Below are 27,159 nucleotides of genomic sequence, written 5' to 3'. Positions count from 1 at the left end.
ATGCAGAAAAGTCAAGGGTACTGCAGCTATTGTCGTGTGCAGTATTCTAACCTGGAACAGGTGAGCGGTTCCTACTAATATGATAGTAACTAGCACCTCAGTTTGGAGTTTTTCTTTTACATTGTATTAGATTCATTTATTCGTTCACTGAATGGATTTTTGTTGAGAATCTGCTGGTTTGCAGATAAAGTTTAAGAGCATGAGAATGTGATCATGAACAAAATCAAAGTTTTGTTTTTTTATAGAGGTTATAGTGCAGTTTAGTAAGACAGAAAATGAATAACCCTATAAACGAGGGAGTGCTACTTCAGTCGAATGGTCAGAAAATGAGCAACTGTATAAATGAGGGATATTTTTTTAAAGTGACATTTTAGTTGGCATTTGAAAGAAGTTCAGTACCAGGTTTGAATCTATAATGGAGGAAAAACTCTAGACAGAGAAAACGACCCTAAGGAAGAAGAGTATCCCGCACAGCTGAGGTCAAGAGGCCAGGGTAACGCCAGTGGGGACGGAGCCATAGCTGCACAGCAGCAGGAGGAAAGGGGAGAGGAGCAGGCTGAGAACCCAGTGGGTTAGCCGGGGGCAGTGATGTGCCTTTAATATCAGCACACAGAGTTAGAGGCAGGCTGGTGCCTGTGATTTCAAGACTAGCCTTATCTACAAAGTTCCAGGCCAGCCACGGCTATACAGTGAGACCTTGTCTCAGAAAACATACATTTTTGATGGTTAGGGTGAGAACATTGACTTTTATGCGAGTGAGGTGGGTGGCCGTCTCAGGACCATGGAAAGGGTGATTGTATTATTGAATTCATACTTTAGAAGGATCATTCTGACTGATAATGGAACAGAGATTATTTTCTATTTTTTTTTGTTGCAAGGTAATTCTTTTATCATAAACTTTCCCCTTTAAGCTGAAAATCAGAGATCTTTAGTATATGCACAAAGTGATACATTGTCTTATTTTCATCTTTAAAAGAAAAACAACATACCTGCTGAACAGTCAGGCTATATTCCCTCGGATCTCTAACCTCTGGCAAACACTAATATACTTTCTGTTTCAAAAGACTTGACTATTCTAGATATTTCCCCCCAAATAGAAGAATATACGTGATCTTTTGTGTCTAACTTTCTATTTAGCATAATATATCTAAGGTTCATTTATATCATAGCATGTATTATTACTTCATTATGACTGAATAATATTTCATTATAAAAATAATACCACATTTTATTTATTAAATAAACAATTGATGGATGCTTAGGTTGTTTTTACTTTTTTGGCTACCATGAATATTGCTGCTATGGATATTTGTGTATTTTTTTGTGTGAAAATACATTTTCAGTTCTCTTGGGTATATATGTAGCAATGGAATTGTTGGGTCACATGATAACTTGTTTTTGAGGAACTGCCTCACTGTTTTCCAAAGTGGCTCTATTTTATGTTACCTCCAGCAATGCATGAGGGTTCCAATTTCTCCTCATCCTTGCCAGCACTTTTTTTCTTTAAATTATAGTCATTTTGTGGATGTGAAGTGAATCTCATTGTGATTTGATTTGCATTTACCAGTGTCATTGAGCATGTTTTCATGTGCTTATTGGCTGTTTGTGTACATCCCTTGGGCAAATGCCTAATGAGATCCTATGTCCACATTTTAGGTGGTTTACCTTTTTTATTGCTGAGTTATAAGCCTTTCTTCTGGCTAGCAAACCTTTATGAAATACTATGATTATAATACTTGGTCTACTCTGTGGCCTTTCTTTCTACTTACTCATAGTATACTTTGATATATAAACTTTTTAAAATTTTGCTAGGTGTGGTAACTTGCTTGTAATCCTACAATTTAGGAAGTGGAAGCAGGAACATTGCAAGTTCCAGGCCAGCTTGAAAAGCATAATGAGACCTGTCTAAAAAAAAGTGTTAAACTTTTTAAATTATTGAATTTTTTATGTTCCTCTTTTGTAACTTAAAGACAGTTCTGACTCTGCAGCTCAGGCAGGCCTCAGGCTTGAGGGATCTTTCTCTTTTACCTCCCGAGGCCTGAGATTGCAGGATGTACCATGCACCATTTTTTGTGTTGTTTTGGATGAAAGATTGCCTAACACAGCACCATGAAGATTTATGCCTGTATTTTCCTCTAAGAGTTTCACAGAGTTTGCTTTTATAATTAGGTCTTCTGCTCAATTTGAATTAATTTTTGTATACTATGAGAAATGGAATCCAATTTCATTCTTTTGCTTGTGATATCCAGTAATCACTACATTGCTTGTTGACAAGACTAGTCTTTCCTATTCAGTTGTTACATCCGTTGAAAATCAACTACTTGTAAGAGTTTATTTCCTTGTTCTCAGTGTTCTATTGGTCTACATATGCATCGTAATTCTAGTACCATAGTCTTTTAATAATATGTTTTAAACTGGCATACAGTAATTGTATGTATTTATTAGAAAACCATGATATTTCAGCACATGTATACAATGTGTAATGATCAGATCATGATAATTGGCTTGTCTGTCATTTCTTCATACTGGGAACATTCTCTCTGCTGTTTTGAAATACAGTTAATTGTTGTAAGTCATAGTTACTGTACCTGTTCTATAGAACAATAGAAGTTAATCCACCTATTCACCTATGCTCCTGTATCCATTAACTATCCTCTTCCCATCCCTTTGTTCTTGTCAAGCTTGGGTGACCACTCTATCCATTCTCCCATCTGTAGATACCTGGATTGATTCCTTTTTTTTCTGTGAATATTTGGTAGTAAACAGAAGAATGCAGATGTTGCCTTGGCATACTGATTTTATTTCCTTTAGATACGCATTAGTAGTGGGATTTTCCATTGTAAGAGTCTGCTTCTAGTTTTTCAAGGTACCTGTGTCATGTTTTTTGAATGGTTCTGCTGTTTAGCATATCCTTACAGTAGTGCTCCCCTGTTGTCACATCCCCATTAGAATTTGCTATTTTAAAATCTTTTTATTAGTAGCCTTCTTACAGGATTGAGATGATACCTATTGTCTTTATATTTCCTTGATGATTAGTGATAACAGATAATGGTTTGCTATTTATATATTATCTTTTAAATATGTCTATACAAGTTATTTGCCCATTTAAAATTATTATATTTTGCTATTGAGTTGTTTGAGTCCCTTATATATTCAGGCCTGAATCTTTTGGGTGGTTGAGTATGGTGGCTCATGCCTTCTAAGCAGTCAGGAAGTAAGTGTAAAAGCAGGAGTATCAGGAATTGAATGGCAACCTTGGCTACCGAATGAGTTCGAGGCCAGCCAGAGAAACATGAAACTATGTCTCAAAAAATAATAATAACAGAAACCAATACTAAAAAATTCTTTGCTAGTGAGGTAACTTGGTGGGTAAAACACATATCACATAAAACTGAGCTTGAATCTCTAGAACCCTGTAAGCAAGGCATGAGAGAATACTTCTGTATTCTTAAGTGCTCTGTGGTAAGATAGGAGATAGAGGCAGGAGAAAGGAATGCAGCAGTGAACAGATAATATGGAGAGATCTTGTTTTAAAATAAGGTAGAGGCCGGGTGGTGGTGGCGCACGCCTGTAATCCCAGCACTTTGGGAGGCAGAGGCTTCTGAGTTCGAGGCCAGCCTGGTCTACAGAGTGAGTTCCAGGATAGCCAGGGCTGTACAGAGAAATCCTGTCTCGAAAACAAACAAACAAACAAACAAACAAATTCAAAACAACAACAACAAAACAAAAAACAAAGTAGAAGGGAAGAACTGCTACCTAAGGTTGTCTCTGACTTTCATATGTGCACCACTGCACATACATGTCCCTTATGTTTTCTTTTAGTAGTTTCTTATACTTGTGAGTGTGTCTTAATTACTGTTCTATTGCTATGAAGAGACACCTTGACTAAGGCAACTCTTATAAAAGAAAAACATTAAGTTGGGGGCCTGCTTAGAGTTTTAGAGGGTTATTAGTCCACCACCATCAGGCAGGGAGTCGCACCACATAGTGGCCGCCATCCATTGTGCTGGAGAAGTAGCTGAGAGCTTTACTAATGATCCTTTGGCAGTAGACAGAGACACTTAGGCTGGCAAAGGCTTTTGAACCCTCAGTGTCCACCCCAGGGACACACACCTTCCCACAGTTACACCCCACCCACAAGGCCATCCCTCCTAACCCTTCTAATCCTTCCCAAACAGCTCCACTAACTGGGACCAAGCATCCAAATATAGGAACTTCTGGGCGTTGTTCTCATTCAAACCACCAGAGAATATGATATATTTGGACTTATTTTTTTTCTTATGTAGTAAGAGATTGAAGCCTAGTTTTATTCTCCTGTATTTATTTAATTCATCATCATCATCATCATCATCATTATTGAGACAAGGTCTTACTATGTAGTTCTAGGTGTCCTGGAACTTACCATGTACACCAGACTGACCTTGAACTCTTAGAGTTCTGTGTTGGGATTAAAGGTTTAAGCCACCATGCCAGACTTATTTCCCTATATATAGATAGTGAAGTTTCCCAGCCCAATTTACTGAAGAAACTTTAATTGGTTCCTTCTTTGCCTTGACTGGTTAACTGCTTTTGTTACATTCCTTTGGAGCCCAGCTCCTGGTGACTGTTTTAGTTACTACAGTTTTGTATTATGTTTTGTAGTTGCTATTATAATGACTCCACCTTTCTTTATTTGCTCAAGATTTTATGTCTGTTATGAATATTTTAGGATTTACATGAATTTTATAGTTGCTTTTTTCTAGTTCCATGAAGGTTATTGGTATTCTGATATGAATTGCAGTTGAATCTGTTATTATGGATACCTTATATTCTTCCAATTCATGAACATGAACTTTTTTTTGTATGTGTCCTCAATTTCATTCTTATATTTTGTAACTTTCATTCTAGAAATCACTCATGTCTTTGGTTAATATCTAAGTGGTGGTATTATTATTATTGGTACATTTCTTGGTAACCTTTTGACAAACAGTATGCAAAACGGTGCTTTTTGTGTATTGATTTTATATTCTTTACCTTTATTGAACTTGTTTTCCAGTTTTAAAAATATTTTAATGGAGCCAGGTGGTGGTGATGCACGCCTGTAATCCCAGTACTCTGGGAAGCAGAGGCAGGTGGATTTCTGAGTTCGAGGCCAGCCTGGTCTACAGAGTGAGTTCCAGGACAGCCAGGGCTATACAGAGAAACCCTGTCTCCAAAAAACCAATATATATATATATATGTTTTAATGAAGTCTAGGTTTTTTTTCCCCTTAGTGAAATTGACCTCTGGGGCTGGAATGGCTCAGCGAGTGAGTGCTTGTTGCTTTTGTGGGACCCATGTGTGGTTCCTAGGACTTAAATGGCTGTAATTAGAGTTTCAGGGTGTCTCATAGCCTTTTCTGGTCTCTGTGTATACCAGGCATGCATGTGGCATACATACATACATACAGGTGAAACGCCTATACATATGTTGTTGTTTTCTTGTTTTAAGATTGGATTCTACAAATGAAACTTTGATACTCTTTACTTCTTATATTTATATTCTTCTGCATATAATTAGATGATCATGCAGTTTTCATCTTTCATTATGTTGATGAGATATGTTTGTTGATTTATAGATACTGAGCTATTTTTGTCTTCCTGAGGTAAATCCCACTTCATTAATATTTCCTATGTGTTGTTGAATTTGATTCACTAGCATTTTGTTGAGAATTTTTGTATCTGTGTTTATTAGTAATATCCATCTGTAAAGATGTGACAAAATTTATCAGACCCTGGACTTTTATTTATTTTGGTGTATTTTACTGATTTAGTCTTGTTATCAGTTTGTTGATTTTATTTGTTGTCATAGTTCAATTTTTGTAGACTGTGTATATAGAAACACATTTCCTAGAGATTTTCCAGTCTATAGGTTTATCATTGTTCATCATAGTCTCTAATGGGCATTTGTTTTCCCAAAGTATCAGTTATAGTATTGCCCTTTTCACCCCTGATTTGATTAGGATCATGTTTTCTCTCCTCTCCTTTTCCTGTCTTTTTCATGCCTGCTTTTGTGTGCATATGCTATACCATTGAACTACATTTCTTGCCTTCTTATAAGTTTTAGTTTATTTCTGCTGTGTTTTCTATTTATTTCTTTTTGCTACTATGTTTGGTGTTTCCTTGATTTTTTTATGTTATTGGTTTGTGCTATTTAAATTTTTTTTTTAATGTAGGCTGTAATGAATTATAAACTTCTATCTGTATCTTTTGCTTTACTCCATAGGTTGTAGGGTGCTGTTTTAATTTCAGTTTAACACATTTTAAATTTTCTTTTGATTCACTTAAGAACATCTTTAATTTTCATGTGCTTGTGCAGTTTTAAAAATACTCTTGCTAGTTTTATTCAATTCTGATCAAAGATACATGTGCTGATTTATGTCTAATTTGTTGAGAACGTTCCACAGACTGATGAGAATAATGCTTATTCTGTAGCTATTGGATGAAATCATTCTGTAAATGTCTGCTTGGCCTCTTTGGTCTTCAATATATAAACTGTGATATCAAAATTAGTTTCTAGTTTTTGTGTAGATGATATTTCCATTGATGGAAGTGGGGTTTTGAGACTCATTACAGTATTAGAATCTCCTTTTAGATCTAATATATGTGTGTGTGTGTGTGTATAGATGCATACATGTATACACACACATATTGTTGTTGATTTGTGTTTGTATTTATTTCCTTTTGTTGGATTTCTTTTATCATTATATCTTGTCTCCCCAATTTTTTTTACTTTGAGTCTGTTTATTCTGATACAAATGTGGGTATTCCGGCTTGGGTTTTGTTTACATGGTATGTCTTTTTCTGTCCCTCACCTCTAGAAAGTGTGTTACTTTACTGGGGAAGTAAGTTTGTTAGAGCAGTATATCATTGAGCCTTAAAAAAAATCCCTGTTGAGACTGTCTACATCCTTTTGTTTCAAGAATTTAATGTTTATATTCAAGTTTATTATTGATAAGTAAGGATACACTCTTGTTATATTTTTAGTGCTTTTTTCTTCTAATTTTTTGGCATAATTTTGTTCTTTCTCTTACTCATCTTTGTGGTTTGATGATCTTCTGTCTATGGTTCTTCCCTTGTGTATCTGAACAACTATTGAGTTATATATTTGCACATATTTTTATGATAGTCATTGTCTTTGCTTCTAATGTAGAGCTCTAATAGATATTTCTTTTAGGGATGGATGATCTGATGACAAGGAATTACTGCTTTTTGTGTTGGAAAGACTATTTCTCTTGCATTTCTAAAGGATAGCTTTGCTGGGTATAGTATTGGTTGTTCCTTTTTTAAAATTTTCACTTTTCAGGACTTTGAGTATTTCTTATCCTGTAAGGTTTCTTCTGCTAATAAATTTTGTATTAGTCTAGTGGGAATTACCATTTATGTGATTTGATGCTTTTGTGTTTCTTTTTTAGAATTCTCTTAGTTTTAGCAATTTGATAATGATGACTGAGAGATTATCTTTCTGAACCATAATAAAATACTTGAGATAATCAACTTACAGAGAGGAAAAGTTTGTTTTGGCTTTCAGTTTGGAGACAGTTCAGTCTGTAATCGATAGGTTCTATTACTTGTGGGCTTGTGGTGAGACGGCACAGAATGGAGGAAGTATAGTGAGACAAGCTGTTCACTTAATGTCTGGGGTGTGAGAAACAGGTAAAATAACAGACTCTTGGGAGTCACTGGAGGCACATTTGCAGTGACTTAAAACCTGTAGTTTTAGACCTCCCATCTCTTAAAGGTTCTAATAGTACCAAACTGAAGAACAACTTTTCAATGCATGAGCCTTTGAAGGACTTTCTAGGTCTCATTTGTAGTTTATAGGACCTCTTTTTGTCAAATTTGAGAGGTCCTTTGAATATCCATATCTTTTCTAAGATAGAAAGTTTTAAGTTGACTAAGTTTTCTGTTTTAGAACATAAATAACACCACTATGTGCTCATTTCACCATCTACACTAAATGTCACAGGCCTTATTTGTTCTTAATCTTTCTTCTAAGACTGGATTACTTCAGAAAGGCAGGCAGATTCTAATAGGGATTGTGTTGAATCTGCAGATGAATTTGTGAGCAGGATGCATATATTTTCATTAGATAAAGTTCCTTAAAAACCTTTTATCTTAGCCTTAGGCTTTTTTTTTTTTTTAAGTGCACAGGTTTTGTACTGTTATGTTAAATTAGTTAATATTTTAGTGCTATTTTGTTAAATTCATTTTTGATTGCTTATCTCTGGTATATAGGCCTATAATAGCACTTTAAAGTATTGATCTTACATCATGCAACTTTGTGGAACTTAATAGCTCTAAATATTTTTGAGTCCTTAAGGCGAGATCCTTCCATATATAAAATAATCACACTAGTTTTCTAGTCTGGATACTCCTTTTCTTTCCTTGAACCTATCTCTGTAGTTCAGTGGATATCAAGTAGAAGTGATGAGAATAGATATCCTTGTCTTTCTTGATCTTAGGGAGAAAGCTTTCATTCTGTCAGATATGATTTGCAAGTGTTGTTTTATATAGAGGCCCTGTTAGGTTTAGGAAATGATCTTCTGCTCCTAGATTGCTGAATGTTCCATTATAAGAAGGTAGAGGATTTGTCAAGTGCTTTTCAGTGTATCTTATGTGTTTTTTTTCCCTTAGTGTATAAGTGTATTAGCTCATGGTGCGGTAATAAAACATGGTAGTACTAGATGGCTTGAGAAAACTGATTTTTTTCTTGCTGTTCTGAGGCTAGGGAGTTCAAGAGCAAGGTGCTAGTGGATTGGTCAATTGGTTGGCTGTTTGGTTTTCCTAGTTGGAAGAGCTTTATGAACCATTATATAGAGAGATTTGACACAAGTATTCATTTTGTAGTAGCTACTGTTTTCTGATCAGGTTTGTCATTAAGAAGTGTCTCAAGTTTTTCTTCAGGGTCTAAGCTGTAGTTGTGGCATAGATGGAACAGTTCATAATGACATTCTGGTTTTTTAAATGCTGAACTGTTTTTTTGTTGTTGTTTTTTTTTTTATCTTAGATGACATCTAAGATAATTGTATAATATGTAAAAATTCTGTGTGGTGGCATTTGTCTTGTTTATCTAATAGAACTCACTTAATAGTAATAAACTTTTTTCATTGTGATTTTTTTTTTAACGCCCCTACCCTTTTTCAAAGAAAAAAATTTAATGCTGGTCAAAAACATGAGGCAGAAAATAAATGAAGTTTCTTTATCTTTCACTTATAATTGATAAATTATTTCATTACATGACTGGACTTGTTGAACCTTTGGCAATTGTAAAAACCTTGATTCTTTAACTTCAGGTTCTATTCAATAAAGATTTTAATTATTTATTTTATTATTATTATTTTTTGCTTAACATTTAAAATAATTTTATTCATTTGGGCACTTTCATAGTAAATTGGCATTTAAAAAGATTCTGTTGATGACAGCGAGGATAATTTATATTGACTTTGAAAGCTTGGAAAATATATGTGCGCGCATGTGTGTGTGTGTGTGTGTATACATATATACACACATATATATATATATATGTGTGTGTGTGTGTTTCCAGGCTTTGGAAAACTACTAAGGCAGTGAAATATGGGGCCTAGATCTAGTTGAGTATTCAATAGAAAACAATGGGAGCCAAAAGAAAGAAAACAACTGCCAACCTAGAATTCTCTACTCAATAAGTATATCTTTTAAACGTAAGGTAAAATAAAAATATTTTCAGGAAACAAAAATTAAGGGAATTTGTCACCAGCAGACCCTCACTAAAGGAAAAACTCAAAGGAGTTCTTCAGGCAGAAGGAAAATGATTCCAGATGGAAGCTCAGAGCTATCAGGAAGTAATGAAGAACAATGGACAGGTAAATATGTAGGCAATCAGTAAACCATGTCTGTGGGGTTAACAGCGATGTAGGTTGGGAGGGTAGTAAGTGGAGTTAATTTCTACGGGTCTTTCATTGTTTAAGGAGAGAATAAGGAGTAATTTTAGATTTTGATAGTTCAGATTTGTCATCATTCCTACTAGTAGACTTGGAAGAACGTCTGTAACTACTAAGCTAATAAAATGGTGGAAATTAGAATAATAAAGAAGAGGAAGAAAGAAGAGAGAAAACACCCATAAGAATATTAAATAACAGACTACTGAGTATGCTCAAGTAAAAATAGACTTACTGCTTGAATTAAAAATATGTTCAATGTGTGTGTGTGTTTACTTCCATGGTAGAGTACTTCACCTGCTGTATATGAAACTGGGAGACCCCCAGTAACTCAAAAAGGAAAAATAAAGCTATATTTGCTACTTTATGGGAGGCCCTATCTACAAAAATAAGAAATAAAAAGAAAAAATGATGAAGATAATTGTGTAAGAAGATAAAAGGCAATTATCATAACATTATGATGGCTAGAAAACCAAAAATAGATCAACCATTAGAATTAATGAGTAAGTTTAAAAGTGTCTTGGAACCAGGTGTGGTGGTGCATGCCTTTTGACCCAGATACTGAAGAGGCTGAAATAAGATGGATCATTTGGTTCTGTTGGGCTTTTGAGATCAGCCTGGGCACTATTTGATTACTTTGGCTAAAAAAACAAACAAAAAACTCTAAGGTGGTTGGACCAACAGAAAAAGTCTTATTTCTATATGAAAATACTCTCCAGAAAATGAAATTTAAATATATCACTCAAAATAGCAACAAAGAAAATAGCATTCTGAGAAATAATTATAATAAATATGTATAAAACTTTTGTATATAATCTGTGAACACCAAAAACTGAAGATTTAGCTCTATGATAGCATGTCTACTTAGCATGCTTTTTTAGGTCCTGGGTTCAATCCCCAGCATTGGGCGGGAAAGGAACTTAATATTTTTATAGATTGAGTCAATATTAAAAATGTCCAATTTTCTCAAATTGTAGGTATCCAATGATATTCTAGTGAAAATCCCTTACATTCCAGTGAAAATTAAGCCATTATAAATGTGGAAATAAAGAGAACTAGATGATGTTAAAGAAGACCTGAATGAGTTGTATCCCTCTAGATAACCACTCTCACTCATCCACTAAGGCAGGCTTGGTGCAGAGTTAGAGCATAGGAACACACTCCAGAGACAGATGAATGTGTGTATCTGATCTGTGACAAAGGTGACACTGCAGAGCAGCAAGGAACAAGACTGTCTAGTAGATGCTGTAATGTCAAGTGAGCAGCTAGTTGGGAAAAATGATTATGTATGTAAAAATCATTCCAAGTGAATTATAGATGTGAATGTTGTAGGTAATATAACAGACAGGGGAAAGTTCATGACTTGTAAGGAAGAGCTTCCAGTTAACAAAAAGCACTGAAAAAAAAACTGTTCTGGGCTGCAATGAAATTAAGAAAATAGTAGACGATTAAAAAAGTGAGAAGACAAGCTACAGAATGGAAGATGATACTTGAAACATACATAACTGAATGGAGAGATTGTGTCCAGAATAGATAAATTCTACAAGATAAGGAAGAAGACATCTATTTGAAAAATAGGAAGAGGAGCTGGTATGGTGGCACATGCTTGAAACCAAACATTTTGGAGACAGATAGAAGGATCCCCCAGTTCAAGGCCAGCCTGGACTGCATGATGAAGACCCTATCTTGAAAAAAAGTCAGGAAAAAAATCTAAATGGACTCAGAATTAAGGAGATGATCTGGATGGCCAGTAAAAATGATCATCAGATTTGTGTTTAATGTGAACACAGTCCACAATAGCTAAAATGTAAAAAACAGAATACCAAGTGTTGATGATAAAGTAGAGCGATACAAAGATAGACTGATGATTAAGGCATACGTTGTTCCAACCACTTTGGAAGGCTAGGTACTGAAGATGAACATACATGTACTATCTTACACAGAAAGTCTACATCTAATGATCCTCACCTCCCCCAAAATGTGTTGTCATACAAGACAAATATCAAGGTTCTTTGCAGCATTATGATTTGTATTGCCCAAATGCTGAAAAAAAAAACCTAAAATATATCATTGTGTAAAATAGCATAGATTCATTCAGTAGAGTACATACAGACTGTGAAAATGAACAGAAGACAGTTACTATTGATTAGTATCATAAATGCGATATTGAATGAGAGGAGTTCAGTGTAAAAGAATACATCTTGTATGGTGTCATTTATATTAATTTTAGAACCTTTCAAGACTTAGCACTGGAAATCAGAGTTATAGTTACACTGGGGGAAGAGGGAAGGGATATTAGATTGGTATGGGTCAGTAAAGGGATTTCTAGGTACTTATATTCATGGATAGATGGTTATGAATGTTTTTATTCTGTGATGGTTTAGTGGGCTACATACAAATGTTTTGTGTGTTTTGTGTGATACATATGTTGAAAAATTCTTAAGAAAGCCCTGTGGGACATGTCGGTTATCCATTCCCATTACTCTTTGTCTTTTTGCCTTAGCAGAGAGAGGACAAGGTTGGATTTTAGTTCAACCTTTATTTGTTCCCTTGTAAACTAGTTTTTATTACCAGCAGTCTACTCTGATGATGGGCACTGGACAGTGCGTGAGTTTATAGCAAAGGATTTTGAGACAGTCATACTTAATTTGGGGCCAAGATAACATTGCAGAAAAATTTTCATGTCAAGAGAGGAAATAATTTCAAGGGTTCTAACAGTGGTCAGGAGTTAGCAACGTGTTTTTTTTTTTAATATCTTAACTATGATATATTAAAACACAGTTTTCTTAACTAATTTTAAAGCATTATATTATAAAGAACATACATAATTAATATGCCATTTATATTAGCTAATTGAAAAAGCACATAAACTACAGTTTGACTCACACTCAAATTCTGGCTTTGCTGTTTGCTGGGTAACAGAGCTTAAGGCGGCTTGCTTTATTTTGTACTTTTTGTGCCCCACTCTCTTTGTATCAAAAGAGGGCACTGTTCTTGCTGAGTGAAAAACGCAGGGAGCTTTTTAGATGGATTGAATAGCCCTGTGTGTGGCATATGGTATGCGTCCCCCCCGTGTTAGATTCCTTCTTATCACATTGCCAACCCACTAATACTAGTATCTGTGGTAAAGCATAAGTCTTTAATATACTTCAACTAATATTCTGCTAAGGCAGGATTCTTCTTAATTACTGAAGAAAAAGAAATGTTTTTTTGTGAGTTAATCGTTGTTCTTTTTTAACGCCACAATCCAACCCTATTCTCTCTTTTCACAGTTTTTTTAATTGTAAAAACACTTACTGAAAAATACAAACATTTTAAGAAAAATTAAAAATTATCCATAGCTATATCACTTAAAAATATACTTTGAAGATCTTAGTACATTTTCTTCCATTTGCTTGTTTGTATATTTTTAATACTAGTTTGAGATAGAGCCATGTGTATGATTTTTTTGATTACACAGTTTTCTCTTAATACATTTTCCATGTATTTTTTATGTTATTGTGGTTTATTATTTTAGGTAGCTGTATGGTATTACATCTTAGTCTACATTATAATGTTATTGTTATGGGACTTCCAGGCTTTGCTATATGATCTCTTGATGTCATCCTTAGGAATGTATTTAGAGAAATATAACAACTTATTTAAAGAAGACACACTTTTATGGTTTTAGATGCATGTATTAGAGGTGCTGTTTGGAAAGACTGTCAACTTATATTTCTACAAGGAATACATTCGTGAGTCCATTTTGTGTTACCATGAATACCATTACTCATTTAAACTATTTACTGGTTTCTCTTTATAGCACTTGTTTAGTTCTCAGCACCGAAGCCTGACCAGACAGAGCAGACGTCCAACAGTTACCAATAACACACTCATGGAGCGCTTTTTGCAGGACGTCTTGCGACACCACCCATACAATTACCAAGACAGCAGGTAAGACAGTTCAGTGAAATGTTAATATATGTGTCAGTGGTATATCCCACCCACCTTTACCATCTTGCTGTGTATCCCAGGACTAGTCTTATCAGTAAATGCTGTGTAGTCCAGGCTGGCTTCAAATTGTCAGTATCTCAAGTGAAGAGATTATATGAATGTGCCACCATACCTACCTAGCATTTAAAGGCTGCATTTGAATTTAAAAAATGTGATGTACAAAATAGTTTTGTGTTTATGGAACTGGGGATCGAACCTAAGGGCTCAACCATGCCAGGCAAATACTTGACCATGTATATACTCCCATAGTAGTGAACTGTCTTATTTAACTAATCAAAATAAATAATTGGAAATGAAAGTTAACCAGATAAAATTTTGGTTGAAGGTTAGAAGAAGAGTTAGCACTTATCGAGTCCTAAAATGAAATTTTAAATAGTAACTTCCATTTTAAATTGTTATTGTACTTATTTCTTTAAAGATTTGTGTGTGGGGTACTGGAGTGATGGTTAAACAGTTAGCATTTGTTCTTGTTAGAGGACTTGGGTTCAGTTCCCAACACCCACATATTGGCTCACAATCAACCATGGGGTCTAACAACCTCTTCAGATTTCTGCAGGCATGCATGCATACATGCAGGCAAAACATTTATGTGTGTGTGTGTGTGTGTGTGTGTGTGTGTGTGTGTATATGTGTGTGTGTGTATATATATATGTATGTATGAATAAATATTTTTATTTTTATTTTTTATTTTTAAAGATAGATTTGTGTATATGTGTGCCCATATGCTTGTATATGTGTGTGCCTGTGAACTTGCATGCTTAGTGTTTTCTGGTCTAAGCTGGAAGCCAGCAAGTCTCAGCAACCCCCTTGCTTTTTACACAGCTCTGAGCTACTTTTATAGGCTTGTACAGAATGCCTAGCTTGTTATATGGCTGTTGGGAATCCAAACTCCAGTTCTCATGACTATGCAGCAAGTACTCTCACCTGCTGAGCAACTAAGGTGGAGAAATGGCTCAGGGAGTCAGAAGCAGGTAGATCTTTTGAGTGCAGGACCAGCCTGGTCTACAGAGTGAGTTCTAGGACAGCCAGGGATATTACATAGAGAAATTCTGTCTCAAAGAAAACCACAGAAAACCAACCAACCAACCAACCAAACAAAAGACCGTGACTCTTTTTAGGAGCAGTGACCATTTATTTTATGGACAACATCCCAGTTTAGGCCTGTCTGATGTTTCCTCACAATTAAACTAAGATTATACATTTTGGGCAGTAATACCTCAGAATGGAGGTTGTATTCTTTAGGGCACATGATGTTAACATATTTAATTGCTGCTGATGTTTTTAAAAAATTCCTAAGCTTGGTTAGTTAGGCTACCAGATAATAGCTTTCATTGACATTTTAATGTGTGTGTGCTGTTTTACTTTCCTTGAATTCACTCACTCCTGCCCTTTGTGTTTCCACTCTTGCTAGTCCATTCTTCAAACATGGATGGTGGTAACTTGATTAACTTGGCAAAAAGCATTGTGTTGCAGCTTACTCACTGAGCCACCTCACTGGTGCTTAAAGTTCCCTTTTAGCTTAAGAGTTTATGTGCAAGGGTTTGTTTTTTGTTTTTTTTTTAATCTTTTAATAGTTGTATATTTGTAGGGCTTTTTTGCCATAAAGGGGCAAATGACTAGAAATTGAATAATAATTTGTTAGTATGAAATATAAATACAAATGCAGGTATACGTAGAAGCATCTAATTGGTAGTTGTGATATTCTATCTTTTCCCCTTTTCCTTTCATTTTTGGTTCCTTAAATTTTCTATATTGTTTTGTTAAAGAATTAGTTATCAGTATGTTGTGATAGTATGTTGTGATAGACTTTAAAACAAAAGAAAGTAATTAAGAGTTTTGAAAATGCAAGAGGTGACAGTGGTCCTTGGATTATTATTTCATTACTTAGAAGGCAACATTGTTTTTTGCCATAGTGTAATACTATATTATTGACAGGTATAATTTTTATTTCCCATATTCCAAATTAGTATTAAATAAAATGACTTATGGAGGTGATGGAGTGATGGCTTAGCAACTAAGACAATGCACTGCTCTTGCTAGGACTCAGAACTAGTTCTGAGCACGCACATAATGTCTCACAACCACTTTTTACTCCAGTTCTAGGGTTTCCGACATACTCTCCTGACCTCAGTAAACACAAATCACACACGTGTGTACTTAGATACACACAGGCAAAACACACACAGAACATCTAAAAATCTTTTTAAAAAGATGATTTATGCAATGATAGTATTAATTCTGATGTGTTAATAAAAGATCAGTTTAGGGGCCTAGTGGCTAAAAGTACTTGCTGTATTTGCAAAGGACCCAAGTTAGGTTCCCAGCACCCACATTAAGTACTTCACAAACCACCTGTAATTCTAGTTCCAGGGACTACATTTCCTCATTCCAGTGATACATATGGTACAAATACACACACACACACACACACACACACACACACACACACCGTGCGTGCGTGCGTGCACACAGGTAAAACTCATACATAAAGTCTTTAGAAAAAAATAAAAGCAGTTGGAGACACATGCATATGTTTTTCAAGTTTAAAAAATACTTATTTTAAATTTTTTACCCTTTTCTTCCTTCCCTTCTGTTTGTCTGTCTGTCCTTCCTCCCTTCCTTACTTTTATTTTTTGAGACACAGTCTTACTATGTAGTCCTGGCCAGCCCCGAACTCACTATGTAGACAAGGCTGGCCTCAAACTCACAGAGCTCTACCTGCCACTGCATGAGCCACCACACCCTGCTATATTTTCTAATTCATCTAGACATTCATTTGGTTATTACAGTGGTAGGGATTTGTGTATCACTTTTTATGGTAACAGAAAACATATATTTAATAAAATATCAAAAGCATAAACACAAAAATATGGAACACTTCCCAAATTTGCACATCTTCTTTGGGCAGGGCCAGTGTAACATTTGAATTTTAGTATATGTGCTGCTGAAATGAGCACCTGTTGTTTGTTTTTGAGACAGTGCCTCATAATATATCTCAGCATGGCCTTGAATTTGATATCCTCCTCAGTCTCTTGAGTTCTGAGATTGCCACCTTGCTGTTGCTAAGCTGTAGAACTGTGTTGTAGTGTGCAAGAAGCCAGAGCCTGACGCTGAGTGTTGGCTTTTGGCTTATCACCTTATTTTTTAAGACAGTCTCACACTGAACTTGGAGCTACCCGTTTTGACTAGTGAAGCCCTGGGATTCTTGCCTTCACTATTCTTCGGTCTAGATGTGCACTGCCTCGAATTGTCCTGGTTCTCATGTAGGTGCCATGCTGGAGATCCAAACTCAGGCCGTAGATGACAGGCACTCTACCATTGCAGCCCTCTCTTTCAGCCTTAGGCTATAATCTGTTAAAGACAGTTTTAGCAGAGAAATTAAAAGGGCCAATAAAGGTTTTTATAAAGATGGGCACAGTGGTGTAGACCTTTAATTTTAGCTCTCAGGAGGCAGAGATAGGCAGATCTCTGTGAGTTTGAGGCCAGTAAGTTTCACTACAGCAGCACTACCTAGTAAGTAAGATCTTATCCTCTCCAAAAAGAAGAGGATCTTTATAATATGACCTACTGAATTTACCTGATACTATGTCTCAACCTTTGTCGGGTACATTTGTTTTAATTAATAAGCTGATAATACATTACTGTTTATAAATTTTCAGTAATATTTAAGTTGATTTTTCAAACAAGATTTCCTAGTTTGACCTCTTTTTATTTTAGGATATTCATCCTATATTAGCTTATGATACCTTAGGCCTCTTTTGTCTATGATACCTTTTTTGTGGATATAATTGACATTTTTCACTGGAAGTTGCTGCCATTTGAATGCTTCTTGAGAGCCAGCTTTTGTTTCTTTGAATTTGCTCACGTGCCTAGAGTGCATAGAGTGTACCACTGAATTAGAGAACCTTTAGTATTTTGTATATGCCTGCTATGACTGAATTAAGACTATGACAACATTTTTAGGACAGCTGTTTATGTATGTGAAAGAAGTATCCCTAAAATGTTTTGAATCAAGCTTGTGCTGATGGCAGTATATGAGATGAACTGACAGAATTTTAGATAATACAATTTCAGATCTTTAAAAAATTATTTAAAATTTGAATTGAGAATCTAGTGTACATAGGTATAATTCAAAGGAACATTTAAAAAATGATTTAGTCGTAAGTCTAAAGGGTATGATGGTATTGTGCCTATAATCCTAGCTACTTGGGGAAGCTGAGGTGGGAGCATAGCTCATCCAAAAGAAAGGTCAGCCTGGGCAGCATAGCCAGATCATCACCTTATAAAAAGGAGACAAAGGCTGGAGAGGTGGCCCAGCAGTTAAGAGCACTTGCTGCTCTTCCAGAGGTCCTGAGTTCAAATCCCAGCTCACAAGCATCTATAATGGGATCTGATGCCCTCTGCTGGTGTGCATATAGACAGTGTACTTATGAAATACATAAATTAATCTTTAAAAAAAGAGAGACAAATACATATTCCATATATTCCTTTTGAGGCCCTGGACTTCATTTTTACTTTATTAAAGGTGACAGATAGGACTAGCTTCTTACATGTGCTTTACAGATAGAATTAGCTGTATACAGTTAATTTTTGACATAGCTCTTAAAATTTGAGGTTGTATAGATCAGATCCAGGGCCTTGCACATACTTGGCAAGTGCTGTAGCAACTCAGGGACATCTTGAGCCTATGGGTCAAACTTTGTAGTGTTTATTGTGATAACTGAAAAATGGATATAGAGATTTCATTTGCATTTTTGTATGTTCAGGAGCCATTTGTTTATGAAATAGCAATTGGTGGACTTATTACTAGCTAACTTCCTAAAGTCCATGGAGTATACAGTCTGGTATTTCTTTTCCTCTAAGAATGGTCCATAATAGAAAGAAAACAATACTATGGATTTTAAGCAAAAACTAGGATATTTTAATGTTTCCCCCCCTTCTTTTTTTTTTTTAGATCTGCACCAAATGAGGGAGCAGAAGCAGAAGCAGAAGCAGAAGGAGGAGAAGCAGCAGCAGCAGCAGCAGCAGCAGCAGCAGCAGCACCCGTAGCAAATCCTGAATCACCTGAAGTGGTGATTTTGGATGACTCTGATGAGGATGATGCTGCAGATAGCAGTGCAGAGAGGAACTCCGAGGATTCAGCATCTGTCGAAGAGATAGATTTTAGACCTGGTACTTCTCAGGAATGCGCAGAGGTTGCAGTTCGACCATCAGTTATTCAAAAACTTGAACGGGGACAGCAGAAGTCCTTGGAATTGGCTCATAAAGTTGAGAGTGGTGTGAAAAAAGTTAATTCAGCCGGTGTTGTTCAGGCTACAACTAGTGGAAAAAAGTTAGTGCGTCCCCCTGTGATTTGTAACGCTCCTGCCAGCTCTTTGCCTAGCAGCTCTTTCGAGAGACCAGTTGCGGCTAACAATGCTCCTCGGTTAGTACTGGCAGTTGCTTCAGATTCCTTTCCAGCTTGTGACACAGACAACCTTGAAACATCCTTTGAGTCCCCAGGTCAGGGCCCTAGCAACCCATCATCTCGACCCCAAAATAAAGACCCCCAAAAGAAACTAAGTATAAATTTAGACAAATTGCTAGCACAGAAAAATCTCAGAGCTAAGGGTGCGTCTTTTTCCCCTGTTGTACGAGTCCGTGAGCTAACAGGTCCTGACCTTTCTGTAAGAGCTGAGTCTTCTTCAGAGTTAGAGGCAGGTACAGCAGAAAACCCGAGTGAGACTGACACACTACCAGCACAAGCACGTGAAGGTGCCATTCCAAAGCGTCGTGGGGCATCTCATTCAAATACAGTTCGTCCCCAAGAAGAAACACATTTGGTTTTTAACAAGCCAACACTTCTGAAACAGAAGCGCTCAGTGAGTTCTGAAGAGAGGGTAAATCGTGAGTCTCTTCAGGCAGTACCTGGTCCTTCCCAAGCTGCTGTACGTGACCTAAGTCTTTTGGAGGAGGAAGTGGAGGAGGAGGAGCAGGGAGAAGAGGGGGAGCAAGAAGAAGAGCAGGAAGAGGAGGGAGCTGACCAAGAAGATGTGAGCTATGAACCTAGAGGTTCTGACATGAGTTTTGATGGTGGGTCCTCTTGTCAGTCACTGAGTGCCCTATCTGAACTGACCAACAGAGAAATACCTGTATTAGAAGAAACACATGCTGATGCACAGCCTAGGAATGAAACACTCACTGTTTCTGGAGCAACTTCAGATAATGGTAGCAATTCTCGTCAAGTGGCTACCAACCATTCTCAAGTGATTACACCGAACATACAGCACATTAGTCTGGTTGATGAAAGCTATGAGTCCAGTGGCTCTGAAGTGAATTTTGATGGTGATGACTCACTCCCGTCAACTAGTCGCCGTCCCCCACAGCCTGTGGCAGTAGTAGTGCCCCTTCGTTTGGTTGACAAGAGCTATGGAAGTGGTAGCTCTGAACCATGTGAGGATTCTGGGTCCTCAGCTGATGAGACTCCAGCAGCAGCAGGACAGCAAAATCCTGTGAACAACGCCCATGCAAACCTGGTTGATGAGAACTACGGGTCAAGTAGTTTCAGTTCTGACAGTGATGCAGCTCTAGACCGTCCCCAGATGCCTGTTCAAGAAAGAAGCCGAAGAGACAGAGCTGTCGAACAGGAAAATGAAGACCAACCCGATAGTGCTGAAGCACATCCTGAACGTGACAGTTCTCTTGAGACAGTGGCTGATGAACCCCAGAGAGAAACAGAAGAAATAAATCTTCCGAACCAGAAGAATCCCAGCCTGGGGGATATGAACTGTGAGTCTCATGGTCGTGAAGTGGGTTTTCATGCTGATGCTCAATTAGAGGCTGATCAATCTCCAGTAAATCCTGAGGAAGTAGATCTTGACCTAGAAAATCAGAGTATTCACTCTGGCATTTCTAATCTAAGTTTTGATTCCCATGCTTCTTATCAGTCAGCTAATGATCAACCTCAAGGGGCTTGGGGTGAAGTAAATCTTGATGAGTTAAATGTTGACATGGAAGTTAAGAGCAATGGGTGCTCCAGTTCTGAGTTGACATTTGATTCCGATTCCCCTCTTCTGTCAGTTACTGAGAGGTCTCTGCTGGATTTTGAAGGATTAAACGAAGATGACTTTAACCTGGAAGATGAAAACTGTGTGTCAAGTAGTTCTGACATAACCTTTGATTCTGATATTCCCGATGACTCAGTAGCTGACCAACCTCAAGTAGCTGTTTATGAGGAGGAACCTGTTGGTCTGGAAAATAAGAGTAATGAATCTTGTGTTTCTGGAATAACATTTGATTCTGATATTCCTCTTCATTCAGGAAATGATCACCCTGAAGTAGCTGTTAAAGAAGTAATTCAGGAAGAAGAAAACGTTCACTTAGAAGGGAAGAATGACAAACCCAGTGGTTCTGAAATATGTTTGGATTCTAATGCCCCTCTTCATTCAGTGACTAATTCTGATGTAGCTGTTAAAAAGATAAATCCCCCCAAAGAAGAGCAGGTACATGTAGAACAAATTGAACAAAAGGAAAATGAACCTACTGATTCTGAATTAAATTTGGATTGTAACTCTTTTAATTCAAAGCCCGGATGTTCTGAAGATCCCATTATATTACGTGTTTCTGAAGCAAGATTCGATTCTCGTGTCCCCTTTCAGTCAGTTATTCGCAAATGTGAAGTAGTTGTCAAAAATGTGTGTCTTCAAAGAGAAAAGCATGCTGCTGTATTAACAAGTGAAAGCACGGAATCTCATTCTGAAATAAGTTCAACTTCTGCTGCTTCTCATCCAGTGCCAGAACCTTATGTAGGTAAGAAAGCAAAGAGAAAGACAAAGCACCTTGAGGAAGTCAACAGTGATGATGAGTATGGTGGCTCTCAGCCAACTCTCAATTCTGATGTTTTTCCTCGGTCAATGACTGAAAAACCTCAACCAGCTGCTTTGAAAGAGGGCCATGCTTACCCAAAAGATGAAAGTACTGAGCTTAGAGGGGTGGAAGTAAATCTGAATACTGCTGCTAGTCTCAGTTCAGTCATTAATCAGCCTGGGTTAGCCTCAAATGAAAACTCTGTTGAACTGAAAGACACAGATGGCCAACCCAGTGACTCTAAAGCAAGTGTTGATTCTACTGTCTATTTTTACTCATTGCCTACACAAGAGTTTGATGTGATTACAAAAATGAGTGAGTGGAAGAAAGAGGCAAAGGTTCTTGAACAGAAGATCAGTGATCTTATTTATTCAAAAATAATACATGACTCTAATGTTTCTTTTCGTTCTGCAATGGATCAACTTGAACTAGCTCTGAAACAAATAAATCTTGATAGTAATGACCAAGTGTCCTCGGAAGATAACAACCAAGAAACGAGTTCTGAAACAAATTTGGATTCTGGTTTCTCAGGCCAGGCAGTAGTTGAACCACCTGAAGTAACTGTTTTGGAGCCTGAACATGTTGAACAAGAAGGTAGGAATAATGTGTCTTGTGATGCTGAAGTAAGCATTGATTCTAATGGCTCTGTCCAGTTAGAGGCTGATCAGCGTAGTGAAAGTGGTGAAAACAGAAGTCGGAAGGATACAGATGGCACAGAAGGTAAGAAGGACGACACAGAAGGTAAGAAGGACGACACAGAAGGTAAGAAGGACGACGCTCAAGGTTTTGGAAGTACATGTGATTCTAATGTCCCCCAGCCATTGGCTGGCCAAATTGAAGTAGTTCAGGAGATCCACCATTGGAAAGATCATGCTGATTCAGAAGATAAGATTGTTGAATCTAATAACTCAAAAACAAACTTCCATTCTGATGAACCACTTCAGGCTGTGACTAATGCAACACAAGAGCCTGTTCAAGAGATAGCTTTACTGAGGGGACATGCTAGTCCAAATGGTAATGACTGTGAGCCCTGTGTCTCTGGAATAGTTCCTGGTACGAATGTCATTTTTTGCTCAGTGATTCAGAAACCACAACGTTCGCAAAAAAGGTGTACCAGTTTGAAAGTAAACAGCAGTGATCCTTGTGGTCCTGAAGTGAATGTTGATTCCCATGATGGTCCTGAACTGAGTTTTGATTCTAATGATCCTTGTCAGTCGGTAGCAGGCCATCTTCAAAAGCCTGTCAAGGAAATGAACCTGAAGGAAGACCATATTTACCTGGAAGATAAGAGCTACAAGCTAGTTGACTTTGAACCAACTTACGATTCTGATGATCCAGTTCAATATGTGACAGTTCCATCTGTGGAAGCTGTGTCTATTAAAGAAGTAAACCTGCAAAAGGGGAATCATGACCTAGAAAATGAGAACTTTCAGCCATGTTGCTCTGAAGTAGCATATAATTCTGCTATTCATCTGCAGTCAGAAGTTGACCCACCTCAAGTGACTTGTAAAGAAACAGACCTTGACAAGAAAGAGCTGGACACAGAAGACAAGGGCAGTGTATCTTGTGTGCCTGAAATGGTCTATGATTCTGATGTCTCTTTTCAGATAGTAGTTAACCAGATTCAGACATCAGATGGAGAAACAGATTCACCACAGGTGGTGTTTGTGGATGTTGTGTCCAGTGATAGTGATTGTGACCGGGAAGTAATTTCTGATTCAAATGTCCCTCTTCAGCTAGAGCCACCTCAAATAACTGTCAAAGAAACCAGTGATATAAACACAGATTCTCTTGGTTCTGCAGCAAATGAAAAGTACTACTGCAAATTCTGTGGTTGTCATTATGAAGCCTCTCAGTCAGTGACAAACCAATCCAAGGAAAGTTTCAAAATAATAAACAGGAAGAATGACTATATTATCCTAGGAGATTCCACTTGTCCATCTTGTGGTCATGAACTCAATTTCAGTGTTGAGCCCTCTGATCAGCCCACTACCTGCCAGGTACAAGAGCCTAATGGTAATTTTATTGACCGAGGAAACAAGAACTATGGTAATAGTCATAAAAGAAAAGTTAGTTGGAAAGATACTACTCAGCCGATGACTCACCAACTACAGGAAACTGGAGAAGCCATCAGTCTTTGGAACGATTCAATAAATAGATTAAAAAGAGATAGGAGCTGGGAATCCAGCAGTGAGGTAGCAGACCACACTGCTTACGCAGTGTCAGTGATCCGCCAAATAGCTGGGAGGCACCACTCTTTGAAGTACTGGGAATCTGAGCTAGATTATCAATATGAGTCTGACCTTGTCCAGCCTGAAGCTAAGAGGAAAGGCCAGGGTAAGAAAGTGACTTTTGACTTGAGAGTAACCAAGTATGAATATCCACCAAACCCACTGTACGGAGAAGGAGAAGGAGAAGAGGTTGCAGAAGGTGATCCTAAGGAAGTAGTTCAAGAAGCCTCACCTCAAGTTCAGGTTCCTCCGTCATCTGTTGAAAAACCACGGTCTCATGGGAAAGAAGATGATGTGAAAACAAACACAAAGGACTGTCAAGGTTATTTCTACAGTTACTATGATGGTGGCTCTGAGACCAAGAAAATTCCGGGTGAAGAAGAAAAGGCTACCACGTCTGATCTTAATCAGAACGCCACATCAATTCAATGTGTTAAAGGTAAGGCTGAAGACACTGGTGACTTTTCAGTGGCCTCAGGTAAACGCTCTTGTTCCCCAGCAGAGGAGCTTCGTCAGCAGCCTGGGCAAGTGACTTCTCAAGAGCAGGTAGGAGGAGTAAGATGTGGAACTCAAGCAAGTCCCGGGAAGAAAAGGAAAATTAAGGAACAAGAAGATGACTCACTAAAAAGGAAGTGTTTTTACCATGTTGGCCACAGGAGAAAAAAAACCGCAACCAGGACAACTAAGTTACCTGAACCACAAACTAAAGTTTTAGAGCCTGTACAGCCGGATTCCTTGGTCTATATTTTTTCTTCTCTAAGTATGAAGGAAGATCAGTCTTTGAACCCACCCAAAACAAAGCCTGGCAGTAACAGTGATTTACGATATGTATACAGTTGTAAAGAACATACCTTTTCTGGCCCACGAGGTAAGAGAACTGTAATTAATCCTCCACAGAACCTAATGGTACCAGATGTTGGCAGACGTGACATAGTTGGTGTTGATCTTAATAGGCGTGACCCGAGAACGTCCAATGCAGGAGAGAACGGTGCCAAAAGACAAAACTTGGCTTCAACATCTTCCATGACAATGCCGAAAAGATCCGTGTTAAAGTTCCACAGGACCAGTCAATCTTCTCTAAAAAAGTCAGAAGCTGCGGGTGCTACTCAAGTCCCAAAGGATAATTTCCAGGAGACTCTTTTAAATCGTGATGGTGCCAAAAAATTTCCCAAATCAGTTAAAAAGGAAGTTCTTGAAAGTAAAGTTCAAAGGAAATTTTGGAAAAAGAAGATGGTTTCTGAAAATAAATTATGCCTCATCAAAACTTATAAAACAGTAGTTCTCCGGAAAAAATCAAGACTAGCTTCAGAAAAGCTGGCTCTTTGGCTTCAGCTGAAAGCGACCGATGTCGTCAGGAAGTATGCCTCTAAATGCCATGGTGTTGTGAGCCGGAGGCGTCAATCAAAGACTGTTCTTATAAGAATGCAACTGAAGAAGAAGAGAATAGTTGCCCGGAAGATAAAGGAAGCCAAGAGAGCAGCTGAAGAGCTTGCGCGCTCTCGCGCGCTCTCGCTCGCGCTCGCGCTTGCCGCGCGCCCCCCGCTTGCCGCGCGCCCCTCGGTTCTCCCAGCTGGTGCTGAAGAGCAGTTAAGCACTACTGCTGGACCTGCAGGGCCTGCTCATCTTTCCAATCCTGGAGGAATAAAGCGCTACCGGAAAACTTACTACCGCAGAAGGAAGAAGCTTCTTCCCGTGAGAGAATATGACCTGAGAAGCTTGAGTTCCACACCAAATACCGACAGGATGGTGACGCGGCTTGCAAGCAAGTCGAAAAGTAATGAGGCAAAATAAAAGTGCGCGTCATAGCAGATGGTGATCTCAGTTCTTCACTTGGATGAACACATTTGAGACTTGAATGCACATACTTTTCCCAGCTTTGGTGGGGAAACTGACCTTACACTATTTTGCTACAGATATTATTTTTCAGAGATTTTATATTCATTTAAAATTAGTGTTTAGGGTCCTTTTTTTTTCTTTTAAAGATTTAAAAGCAACCTTTGTCCCATTTCTGTAGAAGAGCTTCATCTTAATTTGTCTTATAATTTAGCATACTATATAGAATTTTGTCCCTTAAATCATGTCCTCTGAAAATCTTTCGTGCCAAAAAGTTATACACTGGGAGAATGAACATAACAGCTTATAAATTTAATTTTTTTAAACAATTGGGACAGATCTCTGTTTACTTAGTTACCACACTTCCGAGTTGAATAGCCAGTAGGTATTCTAACTGGATAAATAAAAAGAGCGGCATTGTGCTATCTCAGTTTTCTAGTATCTCAGTTTTGTGATCAAATGATCACAAAAATATAATTTTCTTTTCCTTTAAAGGCATTCCATAAAATATTTAATCCAGTTTTTTGAAAGTGCCTGGTGAAAGACAAATTCTTTTTCATTTAAATTGGATCTGCAAGTCTGTAGCTTTCTTTATTTGCACACATACCCTCAAATCTTTTTGTTAACATTATTAAATCTTATGCGGAAGAGATTTTGCAAATGTGATTAAGCTTTGAAGCTACCTTTTCTCCCCTTATTAGTAACCTAAAATGAAAATCCAGGAAATTTTATCATCTTATTAATATAGTGGATAACGTTTTTAAATGTTGAGCTTAAGCTATTGGTTTGATAATGGCATGTGAGCTGGCCATTGTCATTAGTGAAAAACTTTACATTTCAGAAAAATTAAGTAAAAGTAATAACCTAACTAGAGACCCACTTTACAAGTGAAAAACGGTTTATACATCAATTTATCTTAAACTATCTAATTATCTTAAACTAGCTAGATAGTTCAAGGTTAAACCTATTTGACATTTTATCTTAAACTACCTAATTGAGTTTAACAGTTGAGATATGATGCTTGGATGCACAGTGTGAAGCTCTGTGGTACTGGAGTTTATTCCTTTAAGGGTCGTTGACTGAGCTGCTGCAGATGCAGCCCCTTTGCTTGTTCAGTCAAGACCTGGATCTTTTTCTGTCATCGATGTTAGGAAACTCAGAAGTTTCCCTTTATTGTGTAACTACAATATTTTATTGAAACTAGAGTCAGTGTTAAGATGTGTCTTGATTTCAGATATTAAACTGTGTTACCTTAGAATTAATGAAATACCAACGTAGTTTTGTTCCAGGGGCCATTACTTAACCCTTGAATCGTTAATG

At 37.3% G+C, this 27,159-nt stretch overlaps 1 protein-coding gene across 1 annotated transcript; it reads left to right on the top strand.

Annotated features, from left to right (window-relative positions):
* On the top strand, positions 1-25,889 carry Zdbf2 (zinc finger DBF-type containing 2). The gene is made up of 4 exons (XM_052193085.1): positions 1-60; positions 13,740-13,870; positions 18,885-22,495; positions 22,538-25,889. The coding sequence occupies exons 1-4, from the start codon at positions 1-3 to the stop codon at positions 25,795-25,797; spliced, it is 7,062 nt and encodes a 2,353-aa protein (XP_052049045.1). The 3' UTR covers positions 25,798-25,889.
* Positions 25,890-27,159: the final 1,270 nt, after the last annotated feature.

The sequence above is a fragment of the Apodemus sylvaticus genome, chromosome 9, assembly GCF_947179515.1.
Source record: "Apodemus sylvaticus chromosome 9, mApoSyl1.1, whole genome shotgun sequence".
Lineage (NCBI taxonomy): Eukaryota > Metazoa > Chordata > Mammalia > Rodentia > Muridae > Apodemus > Apodemus sylvaticus.
Note: the sequence above shows the minus strand (reverse complement) of the source record. Positions and strands in the feature narration are given on the sequence as shown.